Below are 13,855 nucleotides of genomic sequence, written 5' to 3'. Positions count from 1 at the left end.
ATGCCCATAAATAATGTTTACTATATAGAAGCATTCTATGAACAAGTTTTAGTATCTATACCAATAAAATCAGGTAACATTAAGTTTAATGAACCTGCTGAGATGTTGGAAACATTCTATTATCATTAATTCCTTACCATCTTTGCATTCAATCCTTTTGTTCAGAGGAAAGTCATTCCCTATCTTTGAGCAACAGTATTTGGTTACACACAACTATCCTAACAGGAGATGTCTGAAAATTAGAGGACTCTGCCACATCCAAGCACTGTATCATGGGCATGTAGACATGCACACACATATTCTCATATATATAATATATGGTCTCACTCTACAGTCTCGCCTGGCCTGGAACTTAATAGGTAGCACAGGCTGCCTGTGCGCTCAAAGCAACCCCTCAGACTCAGTCTCCCAACTGATAGGAGTGCAGGTTCTGCATTCACAACTGGCTACTTTCCATATTATATGTGTGTGTGTATTTTTAAGAACAATTCATAGAATAAATGAAAATTTAAATTAATACCTACCTGAAAGCCAGTAGGGCCTGGAGGACCCTGCTCTCCTCTTTCCCCAGCTAGACCCTAAGAAAAAAGTAAAAGAGAAAGGAAAAACAGTATAAATCCCACCAGATGTTCACGTCTGTTTTCTGTTTACATGAACCAGGGGTATTGATCTCTTTGTATTTCTTCCAGACATCTGCTCTACGTATTAGTCAGATAACACCCTTGTATTAAGAGTCACCAAATCCCACTGTTTGAAGTCCTTCAAAGTGAGAAGATTTCATTTAAAAAGCTAGTGAGGAATGGCTTTTGTTTCGGTTTTGCTTTGTTTTTAATTCAAATACAAAAAGTCTAAAGCCAACTATAGTTAGACTATAGGAAACCCACTATTTCCTACATCCAATTTAAAGGATTGTATTTCTATTGACATTTCTTTCTATTAATTGTAATTTCCTATAGTACTATTAACAAAAGCTATTTCAACATTTGAGAAAATACTTAAACTGACCTGACCCCATAAAAACTCAATATGTCAAAACATCTTTAATAAAAAATTAAAACAAACTCAGGATGAAAACATAGACTCAAAATATGAGCATCCTTTCTTTTTACTTTTTCAAAACCAACCAAATTAAATGCATTTTTAAGATTCATTTTTATAATGTAGGTGGAATTATGTATGCATTTATACATTTAAATGAATACATTAAAATATTTTCAAACATTATTTTTGGTCAGCTAATAAATTCTTCAACTACGGCAGATAAGGGGTAACAACCTTTGCCACTAGATACCGTTTTTACAGTTTAAAATGAGGTCAGTCTTTTTACCCAAGTAGGAGGGAGCCATACATCAGAGGAATAAAACAAAAAGACAACTAAAATTCACCTTCAGTCCCTTATTTCCTCATTCCCTTCCCTGAAACTCATTCATGAAAACCTTAGAGAAACACTGAGAAACGTAATGTACAATGTCATCGAAGCAAGTCACATACCGGGGGCCCCACGGGACCTGAAGGACCAACTTCTCCGTCTTTGCCAGGAGCCCCCTAGGATCACAAGGACATAACATTTCAGGTGAGCCCATCGGAATTTTGATGGTTTTATATCTTTATTATTATTATTATTATTATTATTATTATTATTATTATTATTATTCAATACCACAAAATGGATGCCTACCCTTTGTCCCGGAACGCCAGCATTCCCCGCTTCTCCTGGTTTTCCAAGGTCACCCTAAAAGATACAGGGGCACTATTCTAAATTTGCTCAGTTGGAGCCCCCTGCCCCGATCTCCAGCTGCGGGCTCCCGGGACCTGTTAAGCGCTGTTGGCTGTACTCACACTGCTACCTTTGGGGCCTGGAAGGCCCATGCTTCCAGGCTGCCCTCTGATGCCAACTGAGCCTGGAGGACCTGGCCGGCCATCTTCCCCCGGAGCACCCTGCAGAATTGACAGACAGCAGACAGGTAAGTTGAGTTCTAAGCAGGGCTCTGTCCGCCTTGCCACCTGACTTGGCTAACCATTAATATCATCTTAACTAAAAGTGAATTTCCTTGTGGTTAGCTGTTAGTGAGGGAGAACAGTCAGATAGGTGTTTGTTGTTTGGCCTGGTTTAACTTGTTTTGTTTTTATAAAGCCCCGAGGCACTTTGAACATTTAGAGCAGAAACTCTAATTTTGCTCCATTCATAAGCCTCCTTGCCACCATCTCCTGGCCCTCTCAGGTTAAGGGGCAGGCCTTCCCTTCTTTTAGCCTCTGTTTTGTGGTCATAAATATTTAAACTCCCCCAGTTCACATTAAAGAAGAGATTCTGCATCCGGATGCATACGCTGACAAGCTATTTATTTCTAGAACATGGAAAAGTAGAAGGCCACCAGGGAAAGAGAACAATGTCAGACAAGTTTAGTAATACTAAAGGATATTATTTTACTGAATAAATTTCAATGTTAAACACCCAATGAAGAGAATTTAGCTTACATTTTGCTCACTTTGAGAGTTCATAGATCCTAAGAAGCTGTTGCCATGGGGCACTTAAAAATGTAGTCATGGTCACCGTTGCCAGGATAAATAAATAACTTACCCATATACTGGGAAGTGTTATGGAATTGCTCCAATTACTTACCAAAGGCCCAAGTTTTCCTTCAGGGCCCTGAACCCCAGGGTTTCCTGTCAGACCCTGACAAGGAAAATCGACTGTTAATTCGTTGCGAACAGCCCCTGGTGGGAAGACTTTAAACAGAACAGCAATACTTTATTGTAACCAACAAAACAGATGGGCAGTTTCACTGTTTGAATAAAATGTTAAATGACCTTTTGTTAAATAGAACCAACAATTTTCTTTGCCAAAGGTCAAATAGGTTATTTTTGAGCATAAAAATTAGAAGTTACAAAAGTTTACAAAGAGATACCGTTCCCAGGAAGAACAGTGATGCTATCTGTGTGTATGCCTTTAAAATGGTCCTTAGACATGACTGTACTTTATGTACAGGTCAAAAATAGCATATCAATGTTTGTAAAATAGCCCATATACTACTGAAATGATGCTCTATGTTGTAAAGCAAGCTAAACATAAAAACAGGAAATGAACCTCCAACGAACGCAGAAGTACTTGGATGTTGACAGCGTATAGCTACAGAGTTCTTACCCGAGCACCTGGCAGCCCAGGTTCACCTGGACGTCCTGGGTCTCCCTGACCTCCTTTAGGCCCCGAAGAACCTACGGGACCACGCTCTCCCTGAGCACCCTGTTCCAAAGAAGACAGACAGGGCAGAGTTGAAACAAAGCCAGAAGACATTAAGTTCTTATTTCCCAAATATACATGAACATGCAACCATTTTGTCAGAGATTTGAGAGAGATGCATTTGAAAACAATGTCATTGCACGTTTTGTTCTAACGTGTAGCCACTGTGAAATGACCTTATCCAGTATTAAAGAAAGAAAGATGAAATCACTGCATCACTCTAATAAGGGAAAAATTTCAGAGTTTAAATCTCATCTAAAGGTTACATCACCCAAACTAAAGCCCTACAACCTTTTGTTCTCAGAAGCGACCCTTGAAAGTCTAGAAGCCAGGCCTCATTAATGCTAGTATTAATTTAAACAACCATCCATCTCTTGGACTTCCTAGTACTAAAAAGAAAAATAAATAGACAGGGCAGGTTTTGAGGTAAGCCAATACCTGTTTCTATGACCCCTAAGGGTATGTTCTCATGGGAGCCAGGGACACATGCCCATCCTGGAAATGTCAGCCTTGGTGTGATCTTACCTTTGGTCCAGGTAAACCATCAGACCCCGGAAAGCCACGATTGCCAGGAGCACCCTGCAATGAACCAAAATGCAGTTCTGAGACCCTGTTGTTCATTGTGTGATATGACTAGTGAATAGATTTTACTGAAAGCCTGTTAGGTTTTCAGAGTTCCGATCAAGTTAGCCCAGCAAAAATAAATATAAAGAAAATAATCTTACTAGAAAAAATTAATTGGAAATTTGATGAAGATGAGTATTGAAACAAATATTCCAGAAAACGTCTAAAAAGTAATTTTAAAATAAACACAGAAAAAAAAATGTATGTAGACCCAGGAAGCAAAATCACTATCTATAGTGACCAAAATGCCAGTGTTAGCATGCTTCATGTAATCTTATAGGAGAAGAAAACCTTGGATTTCACAAAAACTGTACACGAACATATGATGATGACAGTCCCTTCCAGTTTGTTTGCTTTTTTTTTAAAACACTCGCCAACCTTTTCTACTCTTAAAACCACCTAGTCCTTTCTTGTCACCTCTGCTGGGACTGGGAGTGCTCTATCCCCCATGTTCAATCACAAGCATCTGTTCTATGCTACGCCAAACTGCTACCTTCTCAAACAAACCTGTATCCTCCCTACCTCCCCATCACCTGTCCCTGTTATACGGCTGTCTCCTCCCCGCCTACACATCACCTGTCCCTGTCATACACCTGCCCCCTCCCCACCTTCCATCACCTACCACTGTTATTCTCCACTGCTATCAATTATTTAACACTCAGTGGGGCACTCATGAAAATGTTTTATTTACCTGCCGACTTACTGTTTACCACCCAGTTAAGTAAACCTGTTCCCTACAACCCCATGAGGATAAGGACCCCCCAGGCGTCTTGTTTGCTGATGCATCCTGAGTACGTAAAGTTTCAGCAGGCTTACACTAATCAGACAGTCAATGTTGAACAGATGTGTGAAACTTAAACAAATGCTTGGCTTTTTTGACATCGAGAGATAAATTCTGTAGGCTCTGCAAGACCTCTTCATGGTCTCCTCGTTTATTTATGGTTCCTTCCCGGCCACAAATTTACACCTGCAACCTCCCAAAACACACACACACAGGGAAGGAGAGGGAAATTAAGTCTATTATTCAAATATACCCTTTCTCCCATTGGACCTGGAGGACCAACTGTGCCTGGGTCACCTCGAGGACCTCGTTTGCCTTCTTCACCAGGTGGGCCTATGGGACCCTGGACACCATGTGGCCCCTATTAAAACAGAAGCATGAGTTAAAGTAAGAGTCATTCATTAAGTTAAAGTGGGTCAACTCACCTAATTTAGCCAGCAAAAAGTTAAAGTATACTAAATAATTATTTTATGCCATTGCAAGTTTACATCCATGAAACATTTAAGCAATACGCCTCTAGACAATATTAATACTCTTCATCATTAAAATCATGAAGGCTTACTGGTTCCCCCTTTGGGCCAGCTTCTCCTTTGAAACCTGGAACTCCTGGATCACCCTAAAATAAAATATCAATAGTAGAAAGAAATAAAAATTAAGTGCAACGAATAGGCTCCTGAGTCTATGTCGAATTAGTACTAAAGTGAAATGTCATAATTTTTGTGCGTGTTCATGTGAAGTACATGTATGTACTTGTATGGGGGTGAATTGACACCTTTGCTCTTGTTTCCATCTCCCAAGCTCTAGGGTTACAAGCACAGTCACACATGTCCAGCATATACATACATACATACATACATACATACATACATACATACATACGTGTATACATACACACATACATAAGGGTACATAAAAACAATTTATAGAAAAAGAGGTTAGGAATTTGAAAGATAGCAAGGAAGGGTATATGGGAGGGCTTGGAGGAAAGAAAAGGAAAGGGAGAACGATGCAATTATACTAAAATCTGAAAACACTTATAAAAAGAATTTGAGACAATACCGGTTGTCCTCGGATTCCCTGAGGTCCCGTGCTGCCCTGAGGGCCAGGAGATCCAGGAGGTCCCGACAAGCCAGGAGGACCAGAGGTTCCAGCAGAGCCCTGCCAGTGGCAAAGGTGACATGAGCAAACATCCTGTAGTAATCTAGCGCAAGGGACTATGCTTCCCTTTGAAAACCACTGGACGGAAATGTTACTTACCGTGGGGCCTTTAGCACCAGGCGTACCGTCAGTTCCCACTGCACCCTGAAAAGTACGTGAAGCACTTTTGTAAATATTAAGCTGTATCTGACACAGCTAACATAGTATTCAGATCATCTAAGGAGAGGCAGAAAAGTTGCAAACAAAAAAAAAATTTCCACAATTATAGCAAAACAGTACTTTCATGGATAACCTTTTCTATTAGGTAGGTGAAGCAAGATGCATTGGCAGCTAAAGTGTGCTTTTTCTGACTGTTAATTTAGAATTGATAATATTAAAATAAATTCCATCTTCTGATGCTGTAATAAGTAAGCATCTTCCTGGGCTAGCTCCTAGAGGCGTGAGATACTTACAGGAAGACCATGAGAGCCAACTGGACCTGGGGGCCCAGTTTCACCTCTCTGCCCCTGAGGACCTTCAGGGCCTCGAGCCCCAGTAGGACCTGCTTCTCCCTAGAGGAAGGGAAAAAAATATTAAGTAAAATACTAGTATTGTTGTCTAAAGGTAATTGTATATTTGGGGCTTTTCATGTTAAATCTACAATCTGAAGCTACCATGAGCTTCATATTCAGTGGAAACCAGGGGGCTCCTTCAGCCAATAGCCCTTAAGAGACCACGCCCAAGAGGGCTTGTATCTTAAAGGCTATTGGCTGAAGGAGCAGAAGGAACTCCCGCAGCACCAGACATCTGAATTCCAACCAAGAACCACACAATTCAGGCTTGATTGAAACACGAAGACAACAGAAAATTTCTGAGTATCCCCAAAATCTACCGCTCACTATTTTATAGCTAAAATTTGTTACAGGACTCAGTAACTTTGAATGGATTAAACTCGCTGTAAAATTACACAAATTTCGCTCTACAATTTAGAAGCAAGAAATCCTTTCCTTTCTGTAGAAGCCACATAGAAAATCATGTTCCGGGGTACAGAATATACTCTTGACTCATTAAACGTGCAGTTATTGACTTTCAGAGAATTAGTTTTTCAATAAAGAAGAAAACACTTGATTTTGAAGTGACTAATAAACATGTTAACTTCTAGCAATGTTAATGAAAAAGCCAATACATTAACAAAATAAATAATACTTTCTCTTCTAGAAACTAGGAGATAGTAAAATAACAGCATGGATAGTGGAGCAAAGGGCCATGGCAACCTAGTCCAAGACGATAGTCAAGAGAGCAAGTACCAATCCAGCATCCTCAGATAACTTTTGATTGGTACAAGCCAATTTGGTATGAGTGCCTTTTATGCAATTTTGAGACACATTTTTACCACAAGCTCTTCCTATGTTTCTCTAAAATTCAAGTTTGGTTCTATATTTTATCCTGCATATTCCTTAGAGGAATCCATATTTCTTTAGTGAAAACTAAAATTGTAAGCTTTAGGGAGCTAATATATACTAATAGAACATATTAAATTCCTTCCACTCTTTACTGAAATGCAAATGAATGGATGTTAAAACTGATCCATACATAGTCTTGGAGAAATAAGGACAACCAAGGACCCAGAGGTTTTGTAATGAGGAGGCAGAGACAGTAAAATAAATTCTGAGATAGACTCAACATACTGCATGTTTAAGTTTCATTAAAGAGGATTTGATAGCCCCAAATGAGTCCTACTGATACACAGGAGTACAGGACAGTACCCCAGGTCTTTAGAGAAGCTATGTCAGCTGTAGGTGCAGTGAGGAAGCACTACTTTCTGCTAGGGCACAGACCAAGGCATGGAGAGTGTTCTTTCCTTATTTGCCTAGTGAGCACTTAGTTTGAGGGTGGGGAGTCTCCCTGGAAACTTGAAGAAATTTTTATGTTTTAATAAGAGCATGAACTAAGGCTGGGTCAAGAGCCAGTATTATTAAAGTTTGGACTTCAGGGCTGGGAGTGTATCACAGTGGTAGATACCTGTTCAAATGGCTCAGAAAAAAAAATGGGAAGGAGGGAAAGAAGAAGGAGGAAGGAGGGGGAGGAAGAAGGGCCAGTGTTATGTAAGAGAAACAGGAAGAGGAAAGAGAATGAGGAAAGGGAACATGGGAAGGGAGGAGAGGGATGTAGGCTTTTCAAGAGACCAGAGTCCTACAGGAACAGATTCTCCATGAAAACAGGGACCAGTTACTTAATACTTCAACTTAAAGCTCTCAGCCTGAAGAGTAACTTGACTAATTGATTCTCACATCTCAAAAAGTACTGAAAATGGCCGTTCCTTTCTATGTCTGAATTCACATTTAGTCTGAGGACAGTTCCTAACAGGAAGCAGGAACCTATGCTTTATTGGCTGGCCAAATCCCCTCGTTAAGCATTTATACAAATCATCACACTGAATCCTGGACAGAATTCTTTTGGAAAACGAGGCACAGAGAAGTTCCTGAGGGGCCACAGATGCAGTCATGTTTGCAAGCTAAACGTCCTGAGGAAAACTTTTTTTTTTTTCAAGACCAAGAGAGTTACAGCTCCTGGAGCAGAGGGAAATCAGGTCCTGAGGCTCACAAATCAGAATCAGAAGGAGTGCAATCTTATTGTCCTCCTACTGTAATCTTGGACTCTCTCCCAAAGAACTGAAAGAACACACTGTGTCACAACACCCACAGAATGCGTTAATCCGTTCCCACATAGAACGCCAAGTGTCCCCCCCTACTTCCTTCTTTAAGGGCTTGTGCAGGGAGGGGCTGAGAGACGGCCAGCGTGTTGTGACAGAACAGCTTTTCTTGCTCTTGCAAGATTTAATCTATTTGGACTTCCTATTGCTTAAAACAGTCCGCTTTGATTATTTTCCACACTCTCTCCAAGAACAGAGTGTCCGCTCAGCTCAAAATTGTTCTTTCTTATCTTACAACCATTTCAAAAATCTGTCTGTAGAGTTCAGTTATATGGCTTTAAGTAACTTTTGTTTAAGGGAACATCATAAACAGGTTTCATTTTTCCATTTTCTTTTTTTTTTAATTCCCTTGATAAGGATCATGAACATACTACGCTAGGCTCTTTCTCTTGTTAAACATGACTAGCAAAAAAAAAGTAGTCAATAAATGAGTCCTAATGATATTCTGTTATACTCCTAGATTGTTGCCTATCATCTGAATTGCCATCAGAAAGACTTCAGCCACCCACAGATGGAAACAGATACAGAGACCCACAGTCAAACCTTAGGTGGACCTTGGGGAGACCTTTGGAAGAGGGAGAAGGATTATGGGAGTCAGAGGGCCCAAGTACACCACAAGAAAATCCACAGAATCAACTAACCTGGGTACCTCGGAGCTCACAGAGCCTGAGCCTCCACTCAGAGAGCTTGTGCTTAGGATTGACCTAGGCCCTTGGCATGTATGTTACAGTTGTGTAGCTTGGTCTTCTTGTAGGGCTAAGAGTGGGAGCAGGGGCTGTGTCTCTAACTCTGTTGCTTGCTTTTAGGACCCCATCCTCCTACTGGGTTGCCTTGTCAAGCCTCAATAGTAGAGGAGGTGCCGAGTCTTACTACAACTTGATATACTTTCTCTGGCTGGTGTACATGGAAGACCTGTCCTTTTCTGAAGAGAAAGGAGGAAGAGTGGATGGGGGAAGGAACTGGGAGAAGATGAGGAGGGAAAGGAAACTGATTGGGCTGGGAAAAAAAATCAATTAATCAATTAAAAAAAGAATACACCCCAGATTCTTCAATTACTGACATGACCCTGCCTCATCAAATGCTGTTACTATTTTACCTTCATTCCGGGATTTCCTGGAAAACCAGCAGAGCCAGGTATCCCAAGAGGACCCTACAAAAGGGAAATTAGTAAAGTAACCACATATTTTTAATCAGTATACAATGACATCGTTTTCCTGTTCAGAGGGTGTGAATCTGTATTTTTAACAGATATGAACAATCTGTCCATCATACTAAACAATGTAAAACGTTATAAGTGTCATCCAACATTGGCTTAAAGTAGTGTTCAAAGATGTAAACGATGGTGTCAACCATAAGAAGTGAATTTCCAGGGCGGAAGAGACAGCTCAACAACAAAGATCACTTGCTGCTTTTGCAGAAAGCCTGGGTTAAGTTCCCAGCATAAACACGGCAGCTCACAGCTATCTGGATACCTGATATGTATATGGTACACACACACACACACACACACACACACACACACACACACACTTGGCAAAATACTCCTACACACAAAATAAATAAATCTCATTATAAATAAATCTCATTATAAAGCACAAATTTCCTAATCGTGCCACAGCGAATCGATGACGTCACAATGGAAACATTGTGTCTCTTGAAAGGCGTGCCTTGATTTGTCTGTGTTAACTGAGTCTCCAGGACAATCATTGAGCAGCTGTAGCTTGCAGCAAAATCTCGTATTTCGTTCTGAACAAATGACATTTCAGAACCGTCTGGAGATGACACTAACGTATGCTGCGTAGCACCACCAGAATTTGTGAGGGTGGACAGCTGAAATGATCAGAGTAAACCAGTTTTCACGGTAAGGCTTTGGATACAGTGCTAACTTCCTGCACTTCTTCGAATCATGTGTTTTGATTCCAGGAGTTTCGAATTAATAAAAGCATTTCAAAATGTATTCCTTTTGTCCCATCTTTCACTTCATTTTTTTTTTTTTTTGAGTGACAAGGGGAAGAAAAATCTGCAGGGTCAGGAATTTTGATTACTTTAATCCCAGCACTCGGGAGGCAGAGGCAAGCTGATCTCTGTGAGTTCGAGGCCAGCCTGGTCTACAAGAGCTAGTTCCAGGACAGGAACCAAAAAGCTATGGAGAAACCCTGTCTCGAAAAATCAAAAAAAAAAAAAAAAGAATTTTGATTACTATATTTCTATTTCACTTTGGGAATATGGAAAGAGAATTAAAATTTTTAAATTGGCCCATGTGATCAAATATCCCTATCCTCTCTCACATTTTAGTGTTTTATAACATTAGTACAATTTTTCTTGTGCAGAAACTTGAATTCAAGTCTACCCTTTCAACAGTTGGATTTAGGTTACACTTTTACAGCCCCTTCCTGGAATTAAGCTAATGGTGTTCACACTTGGTCTTGACCCCTTCATCCATCTACAGCATTGACAGCTGATGCTCCTTCTGGTCACGTATGCCTATGTTTAATGCCGCAGAGTGGCTGATCAATACCTGAGATTGGAAAGAGACCAGACATTCCTTAACAGTAAGTGTAACTGTGTGACCTATTACCCACCTGCCAATTCAGTCTTTTCATTAGTATTTCCTTGAGTTCCTCATATTTTTTTTCATTTAATTATTCTATAGCTGGATACATAGAAAAAAAAAGCTCCTGCCTTTTATGTATCAATAACTCAAGATTTTATTTGGTAATTATTCCTTTTTAATTCTTTATTTACATCCTTCATATAGTGCAGGTTTAAGCTAGCCTCCCCTGTGCTCTGTATTTTAAATTCTCTGTGTTACATCATCATCTGTAGTATTCCACAACTATATTAGTTAATGCATTAGTTTTCAAAAATAAGATCCGTGCTTGTTGTGTTTTTCATTCCATGTGTCTACAACACAGCGAGCAGGGGGCTGGAGAGATGGCTCAGCGGTTAAGAGCATTGCCTGCTCTTCCAGAGGTCCTGAGTTCAATTCCCAGCAACCACACGGTGGCTCACAACCATCTGGAATGGGATCTGGCGCCCTCTTCTGGCGTGTGGGCACACATGGAGGCAGAATGTTGTATACATAAGAAATAGATAAATCTTTGGAAAAAAAATACAGTGAGCATTCTGTAATTGTAATGCACAAAAATAAATAAAATAATGGATAAATAAATAATTAAATAAATAAATGTGAAAATATACACACTGATAGTGGATCAATTAATTAGTTAATATGAAAATAACACAACTCACCATTGGTCCAGGTTTTCCAGGCATACCATGGGCACCTCGTTGTCCCTAATTTTTTTAAAAAAAGAGAGAGAATTAAAAGAGGGAATTGTATCATTGACAGTAATTCATTTGTTTCCCAAACAGTTTACCATAAAAATATTGAAAAAAAAATATATTAAGGATGACTGATAACAAGTGCCACTGAACTAATGGTGATAAAAAAGCATGAATTTATATAAAACAGATTATATATATGTGCCTTTTTATAAGGTAGCAATAAACATATTTATTCTGTATCAGTAAAAAACAAACAAACAAAACCAATTAACCCTCAAGATTAAGGAAAGAAAACAGCTCCAAAAATTCTCTTTACTTAACTGCATCACCCTAGGTCATGTAAATTCTGATCCAAAGATAGTTTGAGCATCCTGGCTTTCTTACTGAGCAGATTAACTCTGAGGACAAGTGCTTTTGCAAAATAAACAAGCAAAATAGCTAAGAACTCAGGAAGTACAAACAAACCATGAAGCCCAAATTAAATCTGTGGGTCTCAGACAGGTCCCTGTCAGGATGGAGTCTCGTGGAAGGGTCCCCCCTGAATCAGCTGAATCAACACCTGCTGAGGGCTGCACTCAGATTCCCCCTGGAGACTGCGGACTTCCCACCGCTGCCCTTTCTCCGGTCATGTCTACACAGGGTGATAGTTCCCCAGGTATTTACTGTGCTCTTTGCTGTCATTGCAACACTACCCAGCTTCTTCTCTCCAAGTCTACTTCCTTATTCCTATTTCATGAGTTTCCTTTCTAATGCCTTCCCCCATCAATTTCTCAACGAGGCACAGCTTTCAAACTGTTGTCTAAGGAAACGGACATAAGACCCAGAGTCCACTGGTATCAGATGAGCCACAAGAAGGCAGACGTGGAAGGAGATATTTTAAACTGGATTCCTCGCTAGCCAGTTGGCATCCAATGGAGGTGGGATCATCCTCAGCTGGTAAGTGTTGTCTCCAATGGTGAACTGAGACAGCATACAGACTGAAGGAATGGGCTGAGCCTACAATAGCTGTCTCGGGCATGGAAAGGGTTAATGGAGACTAGACCAAAGGATGATGAGAGCTAAACCTGGGGGAGATGTGTTCTGAATTCTTCCCACAGCTTCCAGAATGTCAGGCCACACTGTCTAATATTTCAAACTTGAAGTGTGTTCCGAAATAAAAATAGCCCAACCATAACGTTGTATGCCCTGCAATTGCTCTCATTTAAAAAACATATCTACTAAAGCGTAACTAAGAAATAGTTAAACATAGTTCTTATTAAGTATGTGATCCAGGTATACTTACAGGGGCACCCTGTGGTCCAAGTCTTCCTCTCTCTCCCGGCATTCCTCTTGGTCCCTACAAGTGACACAGAAAAAAAGTCTCATGAGATATCTATCGTGAGTTTATGTGATGGCTTTATTTCACTGTCTCATCCAATTTAGACGCAATATAAATAAAAATAAAAAAGACCTGAGAAATAAAATAATGTAATTGATATAAAAAGCAATGTTAAAAGGAGAAAAATTTGAATGTGAAAAATCTGTTTATCTATGGAGATGCAAATCCTGATACAAATAGAGGTCACACAACACGGATTTAAAGACTAAATAGAGAAGAGTAATTGTTGATGACCGTGCTAAAGGAAAGCCCTGAAATCCAGGAAGGGCCGACCTCCAAACAGAGAGCCGGCTTTTCTATCGGCTACCTTTCAGAATTATTTCCTAGCGAATATATGCATCTTTATTTGAACATTTCCTTATTGCAATATGAAAAGCAAAGAAATAAAGAATGTGAGGATTACCAGAGGGCCCATGGCACCCATCGGACCGGTAGGGCCGGCTTCACCCTAAAACAAAGGAGAGAGCACATCACAGTGTGAGGAATCTCACTCAGTACAGCTGCCAAAACGCTGCTCCATAAAGGTGAAATATCGAAGGCACGGTTTCAAAAAAATACATTTGAAAAGGGTGCTTCCAAAGGAAGAGCTCGGAATTTGCTTTTGCTATCTTTTCTTAAAATTAAACGAAAGTTTAATTACCATAGAAATAAAGTCTAAAGCTGGGGATTTAAACAACACTGACACAAACTGGCACT

At 40.0% G+C, this 13,855-nt stretch overlaps 1 protein-coding gene across 23 annotated transcripts in view; it reads right to left on the bottom strand.

Annotated features, from left to right (window-relative positions):
* The window catches only part of Col5a2 (collagen type V alpha 2 chain), a 158,524-nt gene that overhangs the window by 39,055 nt on the left and 105,614 nt on the right, over positions 1-13,855 (bottom strand). Inside the window, exons 14-27 of one of the 23 annotated variants that reach the window (XM_050159241.1) lie at positions 11,746-11,790; positions 9,590-9,643; positions 6,254-6,352; positions 5,901-5,945; positions 5,703-5,801; positions 5,206-5,259; positions 4,897-5,004; positions 3,764-3,817; positions 3,143-3,241; positions 2,621-2,674; positions 1,840-1,938; positions 1,679-1,732; positions 1,492-1,545; positions 525-578 (exon numbers count right to left, since the gene is read on the bottom strand). The exons of 1 other annotated variant lie outside the window; for it this stretch is intronic. In XM_050159241.1, the coding sequence (XP_050015198.1) occupies positions 525-578; positions 1,492-1,545; positions 1,679-1,732; positions 1,840-1,938; positions 2,621-2,674; positions 3,143-3,241; positions 3,764-3,817; positions 4,897-5,004; positions 5,206-5,259; positions 5,703-5,801; positions 5,901-5,945; positions 6,254-6,352; positions 9,590-9,643; positions 11,746-11,790 (972 nt within the window). Of the gene's footprint in view, positions 1-524; positions 579-1,491; positions 1,546-1,678; positions 1,733-1,839; positions 1,939-2,620; positions 2,675-3,142; positions 3,242-3,763; positions 3,818-4,896; positions 5,005-5,205; positions 5,260-5,702; positions 5,802-5,900; positions 5,946-6,253; positions 6,353-9,589; positions 9,644-11,745; positions 11,791-13,063; positions 13,118-13,562; positions 13,608-13,855 lie in introns of all 23 variants that reach the window. 21 more of the 23 variants (XM_050159242.1, XM_050159239.1, XM_050159231.1 and 18 more) reach the window with 21 other exon arrangements.

Source organism: Alexandromys fortis, unplaced genomic scaffold, assembly GCF_014885135.2.
Source record: "Alexandromys fortis isolate MF-2015 unplaced genomic scaffold, M_Fortis_MF-2015_v1.1 scaffold_65, whole genome shotgun sequence".
Classification (NCBI taxonomy): Eukaryota; Metazoa; Chordata; class Mammalia; order Rodentia; family Cricetidae; genus Alexandromys; species Alexandromys fortis.
The sequence above is the reverse complement of the archived record's forward strand: the minus strand, read 5'-3'. Positions and strand labels throughout refer to the sequence as shown.